Source organism: Drosophila innubila, assembly GCF_004354385.1.
Source record: "Drosophila innubila isolate TH190305 chromosome 3R unlocalized genomic scaffold, UK_Dinn_1.0 2_E_3R, whole genome shotgun sequence".
NCBI classification, from domain to species: domain Eukaryota; kingdom Metazoa; phylum Arthropoda; class Insecta; order Diptera; family Drosophilidae; genus Drosophila; species Drosophila innubila.
This window is the reverse complement of record NW_022995380.1, coordinates 5,446,193-5,465,974: the sequence shown is the minus strand read 5'-3', so window position 1 is coordinate 5,465,974 and position 19,782 is coordinate 5,446,193. Positions and strand designations below refer to the sequence as shown.

The 19,782-nt window shown below is 40.6% G+C and overlaps 6 protein-coding genes across 10 annotated transcripts; 3 read left to right on the top strand and 3 right to left on the bottom strand.

Annotated features, from left to right (window-relative positions):
- Positions 1–105: 105 nt before the first annotated feature.
- On the bottom strand, positions 106–4,445 carry LOC117789619 (serine/threonine-protein kinase greatwall). 2 transcript variants are annotated; one of them, XM_034628667.1, is made up of 7 exons: positions 4,045–4,445; positions 3,075–3,902; positions 2,841–3,014; positions 2,632–2,763; positions 1,634–1,809; positions 741–1,570; positions 106–678 (listed from the first exon to the last, which is right to left on the bottom strand). In XM_034628667.1, exons 1-7 carry the CDS (start codon positions 4,195–4,197, stop codon positions 413–415), a joined length of 2,559 nt encoding a protein of 852 aa, XP_034484558.1. In that variant the 5' UTR covers positions 4,198–4,445; the 3' UTR covers positions 106–412. The 2 variants fall into 2 exon arrangements, with proteins under 2 accessions (XP_034484558.1, XP_034484559.1); XM_034628668.1 differs by lacking the exon at positions 2,632–2,763.
- A 291-nt stretch (positions 4,446–4,736) lies between these two features.
- Positions 4,737–9,249, bottom strand: LOC117791185 (protein mel-28). The gene is made up of 2 exons (XM_034630866.1): positions 9,092–9,249; positions 4,737–6,980 (listed from the first exon to the last, which is right to left on the bottom strand). The coding sequence occupies exon 2, from the start codon at positions 6,939–6,941 to the stop codon at positions 5,298–5,300; it is 1,644 nt and encodes a 547-aa protein (XP_034486757.1). The 5' UTR covers positions 6,942–6,980; positions 9,092–9,249; the 3' UTR covers positions 4,737–5,297.
- Positions 9,250–9,496: 247 nt separating this feature from the next.
- LOC117791240 (thioredoxin domain-containing protein 9) lies at positions 9,497–11,320 on the top strand. Its single transcript, XM_034630940.1, has 3 exons — positions 9,497–9,611; positions 9,810–10,103; positions 10,161–11,320. Exons 2-3 carry the CDS (start codon positions 9,927–9,929, stop codon positions 10,632–10,634), a joined length of 651 nt encoding a protein of 216 aa, XP_034486831.1. The 5' UTR covers positions 9,497–9,611; positions 9,810–9,926; the 3' UTR covers positions 10,635–11,320.
- Positions 11,321–11,863: 543 nt separating this feature from the next.
- LOC117790962 lies at positions 11,864–12,935 on the top strand. The gene has a single exon (XM_034630583.1). It carries the CDS (start codon positions 12,098–12,100, stop codon positions 12,854–12,856), a length of 759 nt encoding a protein of 252 aa, XP_034486474.1. The 5' UTR covers positions 11,864–12,097; the 3' UTR covers positions 12,857–12,935.
- Positions 12,936–13,394: 459 nt separating this feature from the next.
- On the bottom strand, positions 13,395–15,031 carry LOC117792155 (deoxynucleoside kinase). Of its 2 annotated transcripts, none has more exons than XM_034632171.1 (4): positions 14,890–15,031; positions 14,256–14,607; positions 13,922–14,192; positions 13,395–13,854 (listed from the first exon to the last, which is right to left on the bottom strand). In XM_034632171.1, the coding sequence occupies exons 1-4, from the start codon at positions 14,921–14,923 to the stop codon at positions 13,705–13,707; spliced, it is 807 nt and encodes a 268-aa protein (XP_034488062.1). In that variant the 5' UTR covers positions 14,924–15,031; the 3' UTR covers positions 13,395–13,704. The 2 variants fall into 2 exon arrangements, with proteins under 2 accessions (XP_034488062.1, XP_034488063.1); XM_034632172.1 differs by lacking the exon at positions 14,890–15,031 and adding an exon at positions 14,728–14,746.
- Positions 15,032–15,727: 696 nt separating this feature from the next.
- Positions 15,728–19,552, top strand: LOC117790304 (adiponectin receptor protein). 3 transcript variants are annotated; one of them, XM_034629714.1, is made up of 7 exons: positions 15,728–15,881; positions 16,548–16,931; positions 17,807–17,905; positions 18,154–18,506; positions 18,572–18,873; positions 18,934–19,013; positions 19,077–19,211. In XM_034629714.1, the coding sequence occupies exons 2-7, from the start codon at positions 16,578–16,580 to the stop codon at positions 19,209–19,211; spliced, it is 1,323 nt and encodes a 440-aa protein (XP_034485605.1). In that variant the 5' UTR covers positions 15,728–15,881; positions 16,548–16,577. The 3 variants fall into 3 exon arrangements, with proteins under 3 accessions (XP_034485605.1, XP_034485604.1, XP_034485606.1); XM_034629713.1 differs by lacking the exon at positions 15,728–15,881 and having other exon boundaries at positions 16,578–16,931; positions 19,077–19,552; XM_034629715.1 differs by lacking the exons at positions 15,728–15,881; positions 16,548–16,931 and adding an exon at positions 17,505–17,717.
- Positions 19,553–19,782: the final 230 nt, after the last annotated feature.

The window sequence follows — 19,782 nt, the reverse complement described above, 5'->3', positions numbered from 1 at the left end:
ATTTTCAAAATATTTTAACTAGCTTTCTTTCACCACTCATCTCGTTTTTCTCAATACAAACAGTTATATCCGTTCTATGATAAAAAAGATTGAATTGCTTCATCCTTAAGAGTATAATTAGTATAATTTAATCAGTTTCTAGCATGTATACTTGAAGCTATTTTTTTAAGCGTAGTTACAGTAACAAACCCGAAATCGAGCGTTAAACATGATCGCCTTAACGATGGCGAAACATTTCGAATGGTACAATAAGGATTACATTGATTACGAGTATACAAATATTGAGCTAATCGAACGATAACAAAGAAATATATATATATAAATAAAATGACACAAGCGCAAATTTCTATATATGGCATATAAATAACACTTAAAACATTAAAATCTAATTAACTCGTGCAAGAGACGACCTTCAATCATCCAGTGCAAAGTTGGATAGCTGCAGATGCTGTAGATTATTGCGCGCCTCAAAGTAGCCGGTGTCGGTAGGATTGTCAGGAGTGGGCACAAACGGTGGCTCCATGTGACCAATGTTCTCCCAATCGATGCCGACAAAGTACCGCATCTGTTGCACTTCCTTGGCAGCTGGACGCTCCGCGGGATCCATGGTCAACATCAGTTCCACAGCCTCCATGGCTTCCGTCGACAAAGCCTCATCGCCTTCGGGCCATTCAATGTCTGCAACACACATTCAAATATATAGTATGATAAAAATCTGATGCAGTGCATCTTTTACTTACTTTTGTTAAGAATGTTGTCAAATACTTTCTGAGGCGTTTCATCATTAAAAGGCGGTATGCCGGTCATGAACTCGTAAAAGCACACGCCCAGCGCCCACCAGTCGACGGCAGGACCATGTCCCTGTTTCATCAGTAATTCCGGCGCCAAGTAGTCGGGTGTGCCAAGGATGCGTTCATTAGAGACCCGCATGCCACGTCGCACAGATTTGGGCGTTCGAAACGGTGTATTTATGTTCATGTTTGTGTTTTTGGGCGTCTTGGGCACGCTACCAACACCATGGTTAATAGGCGACATTGTCGGATCATCGGCCAGCTTTAGATGATACTGCACACTGGACAGCTTCTCCTGGGTCGCATGCTCACGCTTTTTGTTCTCAATGGACAGCGGCAGGGCGAATCTTGTAGCCTTCAGCTTGCCCAGCAGACCGCCATCGCGCCGTGGCAACTTCTGTGAGGACACTGGTGTCGAGAAGACCACATTGGCAACGCTGGCTTCGGGGCCCAGCAGATGTTGCATGGGCAGCTCGTCGTCGGAGAGGGAACGCACCTTAAGCACTCCCCGAATGGGCGATGAACGTGCCTTGCGTTTCTTTGGTGTGCTGCTGCCAATATTTAGTATCTCGATCTCTTGGGTTAAGCCGGTGCTAGCACTAGAATTGCCGTGTCCATCGACTTCCATACTGGACATATTATCTGATCGATTGACCAGATTGATTTTACGCTTCATGCCGCGCAGAAAATCAGGTCGCTTGAAATGCTTTGAGAGATTACGAAACGGGGAATTCATGCGTATTCCACTTAGCTCATTGGCGTTGTTTGTCAAGTTATAGCTGCAATAAATAAACGATTAGTTACTTTTGCAAGGACTCTTTTCCAGTCTGGTGAAAATGAACCTGCGTGAGTAGTCGGAGCAGCTGTACTCCTCCTTCGAATGACTGAGATTCTCAGTATGCTTCTCAATGGAAGAAGCGGTGCTTTCGCTATTCAGATTTAGATGACAACTCGAATTATCATCACCCTTTCGACTTGACACACCGGAGTCCTCCTGCAGCTTTAAGTTCCGATTGCGCTGATTGAAGTAAGAATATGTATTATTAAAATTTGATACCAATAATAGTTTCAACATGAAACCCTTTACTTATGTTATAGATATACAGCAGGACCCTTATCAAAAAAAAAGGGGACACCGCCTCTACGGCTACAATCGAGCACACCGCACATTAGGATACCCTGTGCCCAGGTACTCTGTGCAAAAAGTTGATTTTCGACAGATTGTTCCTATGGCAGCTATATGATATAGTTGACCGATTTGAACCAAATTTGGTCAGAATGTATAACACCAGACCAGATGTATATTGTGTTCAATTGTTTGAGATATCTCAAAAAACAAAGAAGTAAGAAGTATACTAAAACTTATTCTTCGACCTATCATTCCTATGGCGGCTATATGATATAAAGGTCCGATCCAAAAATAAAAAAAACTTGATCTGCGTACGGTGTCCAGGAGCCTACATACCAAGTTTGAAGTCTTTAGCTCTTATAGTCTGTGAGATCGACCCGTTTAAACAGGCGGACGGACGGACAGACAGACGGACATCGACTAAATCGACTCGGCTGTTAATCCTGATCAAAAATATATGTATTTTATGGGGTCTGCCACCCGTGTTTGTCCCTTTTTTTGGGGTAAAAATATGAATATTTTCTGACTGTTATTGGACCTATCTTGATATAATTGTAAATACTGACACGAATCCCTTAACTATTTATCTTTTAACAGCTGGACAGATTCTTACAGCTTGGACTAATCTTCGGACATTGCAAGCACACAAACTAGGAGAGACAGAGAGGGAGAGAGAGAGACACACACACAAGGACAGAGAATCCAACGCACCTCGTCGAGCGAACGCCGGCGCACCATGGAAAACTCAAACGAGACTTCGTTTGTGTTTTCCAACTTGGCGACATCTTTAGAGTCGCTGTTGGCAACAATGTTGTTTTTGTCCTGCTCGGCCAATTTGCAGCCCTTTCAAGATGATAGATAATAATGCAGAATGAAAGTAAGACAATGGGCAATTGAATCGCCCAGTGAAGGACACTCACCTGGCAATTGCTGCGTGCATTGGCACTGATGTTGTCCAGGACAAACTCGACGCGTCGCTTGCTGGTTGCCGGAGGAGCCCCGCCCGCGGCTGTTGCCTCCTCCAGTGGCGGTGAGCTCTTGCTAATCTCCGCCGATGTGCAGGTGTGATACGAGGACGAACTGCTGTCCAGAAGCTAGGAGCGAAGGAAGATAAATGAATATACATAGATTACAAGGCGTATGCCAACTCTTACGTTGGTATTGGTGGTACAGGTGTGCGTGATGGACACGTTGACCTCTTCAGCGGAGAAAAATGGTGAAACACCAGAGATTTTACTGTCGTTCGTCTTCTCAGCGTCGTTGAGGGATGTGTCTGCCTCGCTGTCAGATGACTCCATGATCAGACTGTGCTTGTTGATGGCCTGCATTAAGTGTGAGGTTCCCGTGCCGTTAACTGGCATCGTGGCACATCCTCCGACAGCGCCGTAATCGTGCACTTTCTTATCGGATCCGAAGGACAAATGCGAGGTGAGCGACAACAGCTGGCCAGGAGTGCGGGCATTCAGATTAGGCGAACAGTTGATGAGATCGGATATCTCCAGATCGCGACGCATTTCAATTTTGCTCAGACCAAAGTCCGTCAGCTTAACATGGCCCGTGGACGAGATGAGCATGTTGTCCGGCTTAATGTCGCGATGGACAATCCCGTGCTGATGTAGATACTGCAGAGCCATGACTGTTTCGGCCACATAGAAGCGAGCCGTCGCCTCGTCAAAGTAACCGTACATGGCCAGCAGTGACTTGAGATCACCACCCACCATGTACTCCATGACCAGGTAAACGGAGGACAGCGATTGCAGCGAGTAAAACAGATTCACACAGAATGGTGAGCGGGACAGCGCCAAGGCGTTCCGTTCGGTTATCACCTGGGATACCATGTTCTTGTTGATCATCTCCGACTTGCGCATCACCTTGATGGCAAACAGTTTGTTGGGATCATTGAGCTTGTAGCCCAGGAACACCTTGCCGAATGCTCCACGGCTGATGGGTTTAATAATCACAAAATCCTTAATGGTGGGCAGCTGCAGCGGCAAAGGAAGTGAGTGGGTGAGATAAGTAAGATAAAATAAGTACATATGTGTGTGGATAAGAGACAACAGCAAAGTAACGGGACGTGCGTATGTGTGTGTGTGGTAACAGTAAAAGTTATTCAAATTCATTTACCTTGGCATTGTGCGATTGATTCTCCGGTTTGGTGGTTAAGATGTTGATTTTATCCAACAATGCCTCACTCTCGATCAGTGAACTGGTTTTCTTTGGCGTTTTGTAGTCAATTTGCAGCTCAATATGCGAAGCCGCCACATCAGCGTGTTCCATGTTATCCTTTAACTTCTGTTTTATCTTCTTATTTTGTGTGTTTCTCCAACAACAATTCGCGCGCAAAATGTTTAACGAAATTAATCAGTCTTGCAACGTGATCAGCATGCTCCTGTCATGTGCTTTAATTATGCAATTAATATAGCAATTGAAGTGGGCAGCAATCATTTAAATAATATTAAATATTTTCAAAGAAACAATTTAAACAGCGCGTCGATATCTGCCTTCGGCTTTAGTGTTGGGTAATTTTCAATTTACTTACAGGGTTGCTTTTACAGCAAGTTGACAGCACTAAATATGCACGTTGATTTCAAATAATAGGCTAGTACGCTGTTGCTTGACACAATTCGCGCGCATAGAAATAATTTTATTAGGTTTTGTTGGAAAAATAAAGTATTATATATATATTTTGTTTCTAGTGGCTTACATATTAATTCCAAATTAAATCTTGTTGAAATGACAGCACGCTGACCTTAATTTGTGACTACGGAATTCCGATACATTTTAAAGATCTTTTGTATAATAAAAACACAATTCGCTTAATAAAAATGTTCTTTATTTATAAAATACATTCTTTACACTCTTGTATTACGTATTACACAAATACATTGACGAATAAAATACAGAAAACTCGGAAATACGTAAATCTTAAAAATCTGTTACAGCTAAATCTACATGTGTTTGTATTTTAGATCGGGTTCTACAAATGTATTTGTTTTTGTTATTGTACCTAACGTTGTTTGGGTACACTGAAATCATTTTTTTTTCTTATATCTATATATGCATATCGATTTGTCGGTGTATATCTCTGTCGAACGACTGAGAGATATGCAGCAAGAAATCGCAACTGTTGGTAAATCGGGCTGTCCATGACTATAGCGTATGGCTAACAGTTCTTTAAAGCCGGAAAAGAGCAGCCTACACTCGTACATGGCGTTGGTTTTGACCCAACTTAGGTGCTTACTCTTAACATGTAATTATAAGCAAGAACACAAATTACCAAAGAGATGACGCTACTAATGTATGATATAAGTCTTAAGAGCTAGCTGTATTGGGAGGGGGAAGGTTCGGGATTGGAGTGTGTGAGGAGCAAGACACGCTCACATTATGGCGCAGCGGGATCTGTTGGGACCTTCGATCTCGGTAGACACCTCCACATCAGCAGATGGCAGATTGGCTACAACATCATCGCCTTGATCCGCTTTCTTCGCGTCCACTTCCTTCTCCTCTCCGGCACCCTCCATTGGCGAGCCACTCTTCTTGGGCGTCTCTAGACCGGCTTCCTGGCCCACAGTAACTTGTTCGTTGCTGGCCGACGATTTGTTAAGCTGTTGCTCCTCCTCCTCTTGAATGACAATGCCCGACACATTTTGCACCTCACCCTTCTCACCCACCTCATCCTCGCCAGCTGGTGGTGTTTGGTCAAGACGCTGGCGCGATGATGGCGTGCTAATGGTTGCTTTGGAGAAGCGTGAGCGCAGCATGCTAAATGGCGATGCCAAGTTCAGGCTGAACAACTCGAAACGTGCTCGCTTTGGGGGCGACATCTCAACATCATGGCCCAGATCACTGGTCGACTGGCTGCCGGATAGTGGAGGCGGAGTGCGCTCACGTTTGCGTCCGCGTCCAAAGAATGAGAACGAAAACGATGAGCAGTTGGGTATTTCGGACCCAACGGTGGCATTCATACTAGTGTTGGTGCAGCCGGAGGTGTCCAGCTCGCTGGTGTTGAGGCATCTGTAGTTGCCCAATTTGCCGGGCGTCAACGATGTAGTCGGACGAATGCTGCGTCGTCCGCTAATCGGAGCAAAGCTACGTGCCGGCACAGATGCTGGCGAACTGGATGGCTGTGTGGCCAAGTCCACCTCGTTGGTCTGCTTGCTGCTGCTGCGGAAACCAAACAGATTGCGACCTGGTGTGGATGTGGCTGCTGGCTGTGCGCTTGCCACGCTCCTTATGGGCGATGCCTCGACAGCAAGCGTCTCCATCTCCACATCTTCCACAGCGGCTACTGGTGGCTGCTGTTCTTCAGGTTGCTCAGCTTTCTTCTGAACTGGCGATGATTCGATTTGCTCCGCCTTGTTGGGAGTTTTTTGTTGATTGGCTCCCGACACCCGACGCGATGATTTGCGCTCGGAAGTTGGTGTTGTGGGTACAATGACCACATCAGGCTCCTTCTCCACATCAATTACTTCAGACACTGGAGCTTTGTTCTGCTTCGAGTCGACAGTTGCAACTTTGGTCTCAATTTCGGGCTCCTTCACAATCGGTTGGGCTTCCTCCTGCTTAGCTTCTGATTTGGTCGGCTCCTTCTTTTCGGTCGGCTTCTCCTTCGGCTTCGGCTGCTCCTTGGCGACGGTGTTGGAGCTGCCATTGGATTGGGAGGACTTTGGATTGCTGTTTGAAGATTTGTTTACTCCGTTTTGACCCTTCTTTTCCTCATCTTTGGCAGTGGAAGAGCTGGCAGCCGTGGATTGCTTCTGGCTTGAGCTTGTTTTCTTAATGGATACAAATGGTCCATTGCCCATCATCTGTTCATTTTTCTTGTTTGTATTGCTGCTATTTTGTGGACTATTCGAGCGTCCATTGCTTCCAGCTGCTTGCTGGAGCCGGGACACTGCGCTGCTTCCACTGCTGCCGCTGTTGCTGCTCAACGAGAGCGGCACTCGACGTCCACCGGCAGCTGGACCGCCGCCTCCTCCTCCTCCTCCTACATTGCTCGACTGTGCCATTTTGCTAAGCATTAGATCCTTTGTGCTTCCTGTATTGTCGTGTTGCACGATCTATTGAGATAAATAAAAAGTGAGGCATAAGTACGACTGGATGAATACATTACAATCTTATTTAAACTGCTCGGCGTGGGTCTGAGATTCAATTGAAAACCAAGTTTATAGTATCTTTCACACTTCAAGTGCAACGAAATCGAAAGAGTACAACGGAAATCTAAACACGCTTCATATATTATTCAAGAGCAAACACTGCGGTTTGTTTACGTTGTTGTCAGTGTAACCACATTCCACATTCCTCCCATAGTCGCATGGAACCGGCTTTGTCAGTGCACTTACCACAGTTTTTGTAGTTGTTGCTTGGCTGACTAGAACCTATTCAATCACAAATGCAGTTTCTAAATATAATCTTTTATTCGTTAATCTCGGACGCTTAGCGTTTTCTGATTTTCGAGCACGTGTTGACAGTTTGATGTCTATACTTGGTATAGTCTGGTCAAAGAGCGAGCAGGAGTTTAAGTAGGACCCTGGAATGCATTCAGGTAGCCAAGGATGAGGATGAGGAGCAATAACGCTACCTGCGTGTGCCATCTGTCCAAGGAATATGTTTATGAGCAACAGCTGCTCGCGAATAAATCGTAATAATAATTAGGATTTTCCAGCAACTAGCGATATATGTTTAAATAAGTCGTTAGGTATGAAAATGGTTGCAGGCAAGAATTCTGGAAGCAATCATTGGGACAGTCCCTTGTTTAAACGCACAGACATCGTTCAGGTTGAACAAGTCTGCTCCCCCACAAATTTCCAAAGGGCTTCCGATGTATACTTACGAGAGTGGCTTGAAAAGTTCCCCGTAGATTCGAACCAGAAAAAAGTATAAGGTTCAAGATTGTTTTCAAATAACCAGCGTAACGGTCATTGAGCACATTGGCAAAAGGGGAAATTAAAACGTAAGAGATCGATAATCGATAAATATTGCAAAAATGTAACTGCTGTCTCTTTCTGATCTGTACACCAAACATATTTGCAAGTTTGTCATACCCTTTTTGTACACTTTTATGGCAACAGAGTATAAAACAAGTTCAGCGGTGCAGAGAGGGGAAGAAGCTGTTTAGAAATTGCAATGGGCAAGTGAGTTGAGATTTTCTTTTAGAAAGTGCAACGCAAAAAATAAACCAACAGAGAGAAAGATACGACATACACACACACAGAGAGAGATGCTGTGTCAGACGGCAATCAAAACACAAATACACATGCAATGTATGCTTGCAATTATGCGCCAAGCCCTCACGCCGACATTATTGTAATTCCTTTTCGCATTTTGTTTTGATGTGCTCTTTGTATGCCAGCAGAGTTTAATAAACTCAACAATGCAAACCATACACACACACACACATACATACACACGAGATTATCATCAGCATAAATAAGCGAATGTTTGTATGTAAATATACATAGAGCATGTCTGTAGTTTTTAATTAAATTTCATGTTTACATTTTCAGAATTTTTGCGTCTGTTCGACCTGATCGTTATATAAACATTTAATAAAACTAACCTTTTTCCCTATTTTTAATTCTGTAACAAAGGCATCAAGATAAAAAGGCGGCTTATAGTGCGCGCCAAAATATTGATCACTGTTTGCAACAGTTTAAATAAAAACATTATATTTTAAATGAAGCTCCTTATTAATTATTTTACACAATTTATATTAAATTGGTCCGAATTCAATTAAATAGTAATTGATCATCTTTTAATTCTGTCAAAGTTCTATCACGTTGCTCTGTTCCTTTGTGCTTTGCCACCACTGTACCAGACAGGCTCAATTGACGGGGTTTGTTTTAAAAATGGCGGAAGCTGCAGCGACAAACAATCAATTTGTACTTACAGACAGACACATTTATGTACGCATGGGTACGTATATTTACGCGGCTATTTTGTGCACGTAAAGAACACACACATATTCCGCATTGTTTTAAATTTCTAGTTTGTATATATCGTTGAATTCACAGTATTTTGCACAATGCAACCGAAGCCCGGCAACTGTGCGCAATATTTTATCTACACCTTACTCAAATCCTACCGCAACAACAAAACTATAAGCACACCCTACATTTCACTAATAGAATAAATATAAATATATATTTATGCATATGCAAACACAACAAACCTTTTTCTTAATAGACCAATAAATATATTATGCACAAGTTTTTTTGTTGCTCAAGTTTGTAATTTTAGCGGATCCAAAACGCAACCGACGCCAACGAAAAAATTAAAAAACTAACGCGGCGTCTTAAACCAAAGGTTGCCACCCCAGCAAAAATTTCCGATCTGGCTCGATTTTTCTACCCAACAAAAGAGGCAAATCTCAAAAAATAGGTACACCGAATAAATGTACCTTTATTTAAATTTTCTTATTTTTAAAGGTATAATTCAAATGTTTGCAGAACATATGTTAAAATTTTGTCGATTTTTTAAGTTTTTGTTTTAGAATTAATTTTGTAACTTCTCATCCCGAAAGAGTTTAGCAAAATACCAAATTATTAAATATGTTTCGATAAATTTCCCATTCGGTATTTGATAACTTGCCAGTCGATTTGCTTGTACAATCGACATACCACACGGCTAATAAGTAAAAAATCTCTCTCAAATAAACTTTGATAAATAAATGAAATCAGTGAAAATTTAATGTAAGTACTCGCCCAATCGAATATTTATATGTAGCTTTATTTCATTTGATTGTGCTTTTTGACTAACGCTGGCTACTTTATTGAATTTTTCACAAAACATGACGCATCTGCATCTGGATACGCCTTTCATTTATGCCGGACACGCATACACACAAACAAAACATTTGTAATAACACGCACACGTATGTAAATGCACAGTGCGTACATTTCTCTTACATATACAAACATAATAAGACAAGAAAATAGATACAAATCAGTTGCTGCCACAAGAAGCAAGTGCACCTACACAGATATAGATATAAAGCTATCGAAGACATGGCGCAAATATTGGAAAATCAATTATTTGCTGCTGCGCAGGTGATTGAACAGCAGCTAGATCAAGAGTTCGATCGCTTGGACAACTTGGACACGGAGGACTTGAAAGCCTTACGTGAAAAGCGGATACAGGAAATGAAAAAGCTAAACAATAAAAAGCAGGAATGGCTAAGAAATGTAAGTGACACAAGTTTTTCGTTTTGTGTGTTATATTCCTTAATAAGAACATTTCAGGGTCACGGCACGTATTCCGAGTTGGCTGACGAGAAGGAGTTCTTTGAGGTATCCAAGAAATCGCCCAACATTGTGTGCCACTTCTACAGAGATAGCACAGAGCGCTGTCGCATTGTCGACATGCACCTGAAAATACTCGCCGCCAAGCATATTGAGGCGAAATTCTGCAAGGTGAATGCTGAGAAGAGTCCCTTTCTGACACAACGTCTGCGCATTAAGGTGATACCAACTATAGCCCTGGTGAAGGACAGTAAAACCAAGGACTTCATTGTCGGCTTCTCCGATTTGGGCAACTGCGATGACTTTTCCACAGAAATGCTCGAGTGGCGTATCGCCCACTCGGGTGCTATCGAATACAAAGGTGATCTGATGCAGCCACCAGATGTGAAACGAAAGCCGTTTATAAACCGCCCACAGAAAACCATACGTGGCGGCTATGACTCCGATGATTCAGATATCGATCTGGATGACTAACGTGGCGCCCACAACAGTCCCCCAACCAATACACAAACAAACAAATCCACAAAGTTATAATTAAAAGTACACTAGGCTGCTTGGCACTTGGTTGCGCCGGAGAAACAGCAAAGAAATGAAAGGAAAATGAATATGAATATGAAAAGAAAAAGGAAAAACAAATCAAAAATCTAGCACATGAATGTAGAAAAGCAATTAGGCATACGTTTAGCGTTATTTATTTAATTGTACAATTCCAATCAAGCTCCTGCTAATCCTTCTAACATTCATTTGTATCTAGCATACGTTTTGCTCATCCTTAACTAATTATGCTGCCTTCCCTTTACTCATGGATAGCTACTACTGCCCAGGTGGTCCTCGAGGACTGTCCCCCAGTCCCTAGTCCTATTAATCCTTTCCATCACCCTTCGTTTTACATTCAAACGGGCCTTAAACGCCTTCGGCACAATATGAATAGCTCTAACTAGTTCATCGTAAATGGATAAAAAAAACTTACATACACGTATAATAACAGGAAAAGACAAAAACTGGCATATATTTTTAACAATATTTGACCATTTGCAGAAATGCATTTCCTATTGTAGAAATAACTAACTCACATGTACAAGTTTTTTACATTTATTTTTGTAATTCTACAATTGCATCCAACATAAGATCGTCTTCATATTAAATTGCAAGTACGGAAATCATTGAATTTTCTATTTTATTTGGGGGAAAGATTAGAGTTGTGAATAATTCAATTATAATTGGATAATTGGAGTGGGAAAAATTATTACTCGATGTTACTAAGACAAAAAAAAATTGGTTTTGGAATAAAACAAGAATGAAGACAACCTATAACTAATATAAGTGTTGTATGTTATGAAAAGAACAAACAACAAAACAAAGTAAGTATTAATAATGCATTTTAAATTATAACTGGCATTTGCTTTTAAAGGACTAGTTAGACTGAAAGCGAAACGACCGCGGAATGAAAAGATAATAAAAAAAACAGCGGAACTTGCAATGAAAAACTCCATATACAATTTTTTTATACGGTTTTTTTATTTGGAGTTTTGTATTCAGCGGTCATTTCGCTTCCAGTTTAATTAGCCTTTGACGTTGAAAAGAGAGTAGTTACAGGAAAGTTTGCAAAAACATCGATGATCGTGAATTACACACAGCTAAAAAAAAAGTGATCGGTTGATCGATGATTATTTACAACCCTAGAAAACAAACTTTAGTTTCGTTTGTAGGTTAAATGTTGAAAACTATGTTCAGTTAATGTCGATATTGCAGCTGATACCTGAAATACCCGTAAAAAGGTATTGCTAATCCCTCACGTCCTCCACATGCCATAAACCCAAGTAGTTAACTGATGATAACTTTTTACCTGTCATCCTATAAAATCCGACGCTCAACTTCGAGTTGCCACAATCGTCCTGTGATTTTGGCACGGCCAACAAGTTTAATTTTAACACTGCATGATAATGGTGCTTGGTTCAGATGTACGGAATCTGGTGAAGACTCTGAAGGAGTCGTACAGCTATGAGGAGATCGCACAGATCCTAGAGTGTGATGTGGAAAGCGTTGCGACCTGCATTAAAGACTGCGAGCAACATGATGAGAACGTTGGTAAATTAAAGCTGAGATCTATGCCCATGGAAAACTACCGAACAGTGGGACGACCGAAGGTGTTTGGGAACAGCAAGTTGGTGGAGCAGATGCTATCCGATCATCCTCAATATACTTCGATTGATGTGCAGCGTGAGCTCCAAACTCGTTACGGTATTGAAGTCAGTCGTCGCACTCTTCAACGGCGAATCAGTGAGATTAAGTCGAGACTTGGAGGCGGAGGCTTGAGCACAGAGGTTAGGCAACGGCGCTTGGAATGGGCACGTGCTCATGAGGAATGGACAGTCCAGGACTGGCGCAATATATTCAACATGGACGACTTCAAGACTCTGGATGGTTCGACGCCTAAGGAAATATTTGTGGACACTCTGGTGGGCCCAGAATTACCGAATTGCAATGATTTGAATCTTCTGGAGCAACTAATGGCCATCATTGAGCCAAAACTCCAAAGTCAGGCACCACAAACAGTCAGCGAGTTCCGATCTGTGCTCTACGACATTTGGCACAGTGATGAGGAGCTTGTGAATAAAATCAATGGGCTTTATGAGTCGATGACATGGCGCGTCGCATCCGTTATAAAAAATGGAGGCGGAGAAACCGGATTCTGATAGGTTACCATATTAACATAATGTTAGATATAAGATCTTGTAATAACTATACATACAGTAATAAATATGTGATACACAATAACCTAGTTAGTTTAATTCTTGCCAGGTGTCAATCCAGTCATATCTATATATTCCTAGTCCCCGGTTTTTGAGTTGAAAATGTATTTTTTTTTAAATTTTTGGCATACGTTATTAGAATATCTTTAGTGTTTTTAGTTCGTTCCTGAAAAGATTGTTATTTAAACTCTTGTTAGGACCAGGACTTTCAAAATCAATGACCAATACTCCATAAAGGATTACTTTCGTCCGTGTAAGGATTAAAAACACCAAATTTTTCAACTCAAAAAGCGGGGACGTGATATTGAATTTAGAACTATAGTTTCTTGGTGATAATATCTCAGATTAGGAACTTGGGTCACCACTTTTTTTGGGAAAAAAATCGATGAACCCTATTTTACAGTGCCAAACCGCTTGTTAATTATAAAATCACAAATGGAATACGATCTTAGCACATGCACCACGGAAATTCCAAGAACAGTTACACTATCTCAAATGCCAACAGCGATGTTTATTTTATTTTCAGCTTAGAATGTAAGTTAATAGGTATATAATATAATAGTGATTATAAACGTTCAAATTGAAGGTAAGTACAGATTACACAATTAAACTTAAGATTAAAGAATATGTTGCCTGGGTTATATATAAAATTTCGTACCCAAACAATTAAAATTAAATAGGAAATGTGTATTCAGAGTCTGTGAATCTAGCAGACTTCTGGGTTAAATTATTAAATATAGTTATAAATATATTCTGCTAGATGTGTCCATACTTGTACTTTCAATCTTCAGTTAGCTGGACATTCTTTGAAGTTTACTGGGCGACACCAGCACCGCTGGAGGCTGATGTGCACTTGAGATTGCATCAAAAATGCTCGTCTCCGAACGCTGGTACTCGCTGCCAATGTTCTCCAGATTCAGATCGGCATCCAATACAAGAACCTATAATAACATCAAAGGAAAGTTAATGCTTATAACATTAGTGGCATTTGAGTGTCATTCTATTAACCTTGCATTGCTGTGGACGCCGCTGGTGTATGAGCCAATCCTCATGCAGTTCATGCAACTCCTGCAAATATTTCAATGGTACACAACTCTCCTCGGAACGTGCACGTTCCCTCATCCGCTCAAAGACCACCTCGGGAGTGGTGCGTAGATAAATAATTAGGTCGGCCTGCACGTGGATCGATTGCTCAATAAACTTGTACCATTCCTGAAGTGTGTTGTACATGCCCAGCTCCAAAGATCCATTCCGGTACATATTCTCTACAAAACAATAGCTGCAACGAGAAGTAAGTTTTAGAGAGAGTAAAAAGCGATTCATCTCCGCGGAAAGTACTTACCGTGAGCTATAAATGGAACGCTCTATTATTTTCAACTTTTTGTTTGTTGGCTGTGTATGTGCCTGCAGCATCGTTAATGTGACGTACGACTGAAAGGGCATTGCCCATTTCTTGGGATCCTCATACATTTTAGCCAGCAAATTTACACCATTCACATTACGCCACTTTTCCACCGGCTCTGTGATAAGACAGACATCTTTTTCAACTTTCAGAAAATGGTTTAAATACGTTGTCTTTCCACTGCCAATGTTTCCTTCAATTAACACCGTAAACGGTTGCGTGTCCTGGGCATATTTTTGTCCCTTTCTTGCACAATCTGCTGCCATGGCCATTAGTCCAGCTAAGCTTTGTCCTGAGCAAATAGAAGTGAATATTTGTAAGATACTCTAACCAAACTGGTGCGTCTTATGATGAAATTAGCTTAGTCTGAATAAATGCTACCGCACGATGTGATTGCCGTATACAAACTAACCATAAATTGGTCACGATTTTACCGCCAAAGAGAAAAAAAGCGGGATGTGGTTTGAAAAGGCGCAATTTCTTATGTTTTCCTCATTTGTTTTGGTTAACAGCTGTTCGATTAACTAATATCTGCATGCTATAAATCGATAATGAAAAACAGAAAATTAATTACTTATCATTATAATTGTTTTTAGCGAGGACTGCATCTTGAGCTATTTTTATAACTTCGACGCCGACGAAAGTGTATTACATTTGTATTTATTTTTAATAACCAAAATAATAAAAGAGTTTCCATATGTCAGAGAAAAGCCTATACACGCAGGGCTATTAAACAAGTTGGCAGCACTACATTTGCTTATCAGCCAGCTGTGCCGCCTCAAGACTGACGGCCAAACTGCCAGACTGATTAAAAAAAATAGCTCACTAAAAACAATATTACAGATACTGTTGCCAACTTTTTAGAGAAATAAATAGCTGTTTCTGGATGGAAATCATCCAAAAAATAGATGAAATTGCGTTGCAAAGTAGCTAAAATCCTTAGCACCGGCGTCGGCAATTATTGCTAAAGAAGTAAAAAAATTTAAGCTGCGCGCGTTTGCAGATGTAAAGTGAGGAGCAAATTGCCAATGAGGAGTAACTTGTAAAATTGTATACCTAAAATATACCAGACTGTTTTGGTATACCAGATGGTAATTAATAAATGCTTCAAAATGCAATAGCTTTGCAATAAATTAATAATTTGATGAAAATTTAAAATTCAAAATTAGATAAAATTAAGGAGAGAATTTTGGTAAAGGTTTGAAGCTCGTCATCCCAAAGCGAGAGAAACTACAAATATACTTATAAAAAAATGTAAAAAAAAATCGACAAAACTCTAACGAAAACTCTGCAACAATTTAAAATGTTCGATCTCAATATTAAGATAAATTCAAAATAAAGGTGAACCTATTTTTTGCCATTTGATTAAAATGGTACATGTTGCCAGAGTATGAAATTTTGTAGGGTGGCAGCCTTGGGACCGAGTGGCAGCCTTATACAGTATGTAAGAAGGGAGAAAGAAGAAACGTTGTAATTCTGTGTCCTAATTCTTAAAAATTTGGATTAGTCTCAGCGCAAATCCAAATTTTGCACGGATAAACTGCGAACGTTGCGAATAATAAAGGGGTAAGCATATTATACCATAAAAAAGCACATTACATTTTAAAAGAAACAATTCAGTGTTTTTTTACTTTACTGCGCGACAGTTTTTGTGATTAATGTGTTGTAAATTAAACAAAACATGGCTTACATTTGCACAGAAAGCTAATCTTTGAAGGAAAAATTTGAAATCATTCATCATTCCAGTTATCTGGGAGTGGAAATGGATGCATTGAAAATGGTCACAGGTCAACTGCCACCTGTCCCTCCGCTTTCTACAACATACATATTTATGTACTATGTATGTCCACAGTTCAGACAACGCAATCTGTTGACTCTCTTATATAAAAGTTTAATTGCTTAAATCGCTTGTTGCTGTGTTGGATTGTGTGCTTTCGCTGTACCTCCCACTCCCCCACTCACACTTCCATGCCAATCAACCTGATAAATGTTAGGTAAATAACAACAATAGTAGCAACAACCACAACAACACATGCACGAACTGGTCTTATGTACAACTTTCTGTGGTACAAAGGTCAATGATAGATTTCAACGTGTTCATGGCTATTAACAATCGATTTGATATGATAATAAAAAATGTTCATACATTTCAAACTCGAGCGATAAAAATTATCATCATTTCTCATTTTACAATTTTTCTTTAAATATTTATATACATTTTATTTCTGATAGTACATTCGTTAAGAGGCTCAACCTGCTGTGATGGATTCCGCAACAAATCTGTTGGAGCGCAACAGCTCGGGCAGCAATGTGAACGTGGATAATGAGACATCAAACAGCAACTCTGGCAATGCCGATTCGGGACTGCCCTCTTCGGTGGACATCGTGGACACGCCTTTGGCGGAAGGTATTGGGGCTGACGATGAACAGGATATTTTCGAGCAGGTGACAATGATTCTACGCAAGCGACGTGGCTGGGGAGCAGCGGATTCCCTTAGCCAAAATGGCCTTGATCTAGATTTGCTCGAGGACGACGACGACGAGCTGGTCGAGGAAGATGACGCAGGCTGTCCATTGCCCTCAACTCCAGAAGACACGCAGCTAATTGAAGCCGAGGTAAGTTAACTTCCCCGGCATCAACTGTGCGAATCCAATTTGCACCTATAAATGGTCCATTATCGCTGTCCAGCGGTTATCACCATTTACCAGTTCAGGTCACAAATACATATTTCATTTGTTTGCTGACAATTGAATGTCGTGGCCAATGGTGAAACGGTTGCTTATCAAATCAATAGACTTCACTGGGCTATAATGAAATTGCCGTTTACTTCGTCACCACAGATGCAGCTAGACCGCAATTCACCCGCATGTCTGAGCTATTTGCAAGTATGCATACACAAATACTTCTGTACAAGTATTTATGACTTTCGGTTGGGTATTGACAATTAGCACGCTTTGTTGGGGTCAGGTGCGGATTAGGGGCTAAGTGCCCGGTCTTGGGCGCTTGTTGTTGACGAGACATGGAAAACTAAAAAACAATAATTAAAATCCAAATCAGATGTGACGCAAAAAAAATGTATTTTTTTTTGTTTTTTTTGCATTTGTCTGTCAACTTCGTATACTCTTATCTTATCACGGGTTCGTTCGTCGTTTCTTTCTGTTCCGCCTCAAAAATGTATACAAAATGTTTCAACTTAGTAGACGATTGGCAGGCGTTGCAAAGTACAAAACTTGTCTTTTTGTGCACTTTATTTAGTTTTAAATGAAATTTGTTAATTGCTCAAAATGGTAGAAACGCGAGTTGATTTCGATGCTGCCATCATTGTGAAGCCCGATCCCCTGGAATCATACAAAAAATTACCCGATGAAGACTCAATTAAATGTGAATCAAGCGAGACCAACGTTAGTCCTAATCGCTTAGTAAACTTAGTTCTCGCTTTTAAATCCGGTTCAAAGTGTGTTCAAAACAAACTCAATGATTTTAATTTTAGATGACGGAAGTACTAAAGGCCGGTGTCCTCTCAGATGAGATCGATTTGGGTGCCCTGGCCCATAACGCCGCCGAGCAAGCTGAAGAGTTTGTACGTAAGGTAAGTCGCAAGATCGCCTCAAGTAACATCCTGTTTAACTGATGAATATATCGATTTTGTATATTTCTGGATTTGAAATTGCTTATTTAATTCTTCAATAATCAATAATAATATTTTCCGAGACTTAAAAATAAATGCATGTATTATTTTTATATATAAAATTGTCGTTTGTTAATTGTATTTCCATTGTAACTGCACTTTTATATTTCTTTAAATGCGTTTTCTAATGGTTTACGTCTGTTTCGCAGGTCTGGGAAGCCAGCTGGAAGGTTTGCCACTACAGAAATTTACCCAAATGGCTGCAAGATAACGACTTTTTGCATCGTGGGCATCGTCCGCCTCTACCTTCATTCCGTGCTTGCTTTAAATCGATATTTCGCTTGCACACAGAGACTGGCAACATCTGGACGCATCTGCTAGGCTGCCTGGCGTTTATTGGCGTGGCAGCCTACTTTGTATCTCGTCCAACTGTTGAGATACAGTTTCAGGAGAAGCTCGTATTTGGAGCATTCTTTATAGGCGCAATCATTTGCTTGGGATTCTCGTTTGCTTTTCATACATTGAGCTGTCACTCGGTAGAGATTGGAAGACTGTTTTCAAAGTAAGTCTACATTCGATGTTTGTATTACATTTGCGATAACACTGCTATGCTCTTCTTTTCCTTAGACTGGACTATTGTGGAATTGCTTTGCTTATAATGGGCTCCTTTGTACCTTGGCTTTACTATGGCTTCTATTGCCACTACCAGCCAAAGGTGATATATTTATCTGTAGTTTCCGTGCTAGGATGTCTCTCTATCATTGTCTCCCTATGGGACAAATTCTCGGAGCCAGCACTGCGCCCACTACGCGCCGGCGTCTTTATGAGTTTCGGACTATCTGGCGTCATACCAGCCATACATTACAGCATTATGGAAGGCTGGATTAGTCAAATCAGCCGTGCCAGCCTCGGCTGGCTTATACTGATGGGTGAGTAAACATATCATCCAGTTTTAATTCCAAACGCTGAATTCTTGAATTTTATTTCAGGTCTGCTGTACATACTTGGTGCTTTATTGTATGCTCTGCGCGTTCCAGAGCGTTGGTTCCCTGGCAAATTTGATATATGGGTTAGTTTCGTACACCAACAATCGTCTGCAGCTCTTTAATGATATTTCTTTTACTTCTTACAGTTTCAATCGCATCAGCTTTTCCATGTGCTCGTCATTGCAGCCGCCTTTGTGCATTACCACGGCATCTCCGAGATGGCAATGTATCGTGTCACTGTCGGCGAATGTACCGTTCCAATGGAGCCTATAACATTCTAAAAATTCTTTGCTAATGCCAAGTAGTACATTCATTATACCCACATTCACACACACACACACAAACACCAACACCAACATACACATGCACATATACACAATCAATCACACACGATTACTTATCAAAAACTTAGAGCAGTTTAACAATGCAGCCATTTTAGCGTTGGCTCGTCTTTGTTCTTTGTTGTACGGGAAAATCTACGTTCATGATAAACACGCGGAAAACTTTACCGGAATGGTTAAAAATATGCATTACAAGATACATAGAGAGGAGCTGTTTTATTACTATAATCGAATGAAATCTGTAGTAGTTATAATAATAATATACAATTATTTATAAAATATTTTGTTTACTTAATTTTATTCTAGTTTTACAATTATTCTTATACATACATATAGATAAACATATAGTTTTGGCTAAACTTTTAATGCTCGAGTAATCGCATAAGAAATCAATCTTTCAATAATGCGTTACACTCAGGGCTATAAAAATTATAACTATTCTGAAGTCAGTCAAGCAATTTTATACTTTAAGCTAAGCTATACAAATTCAGGAATATTATTTGAGTACAGT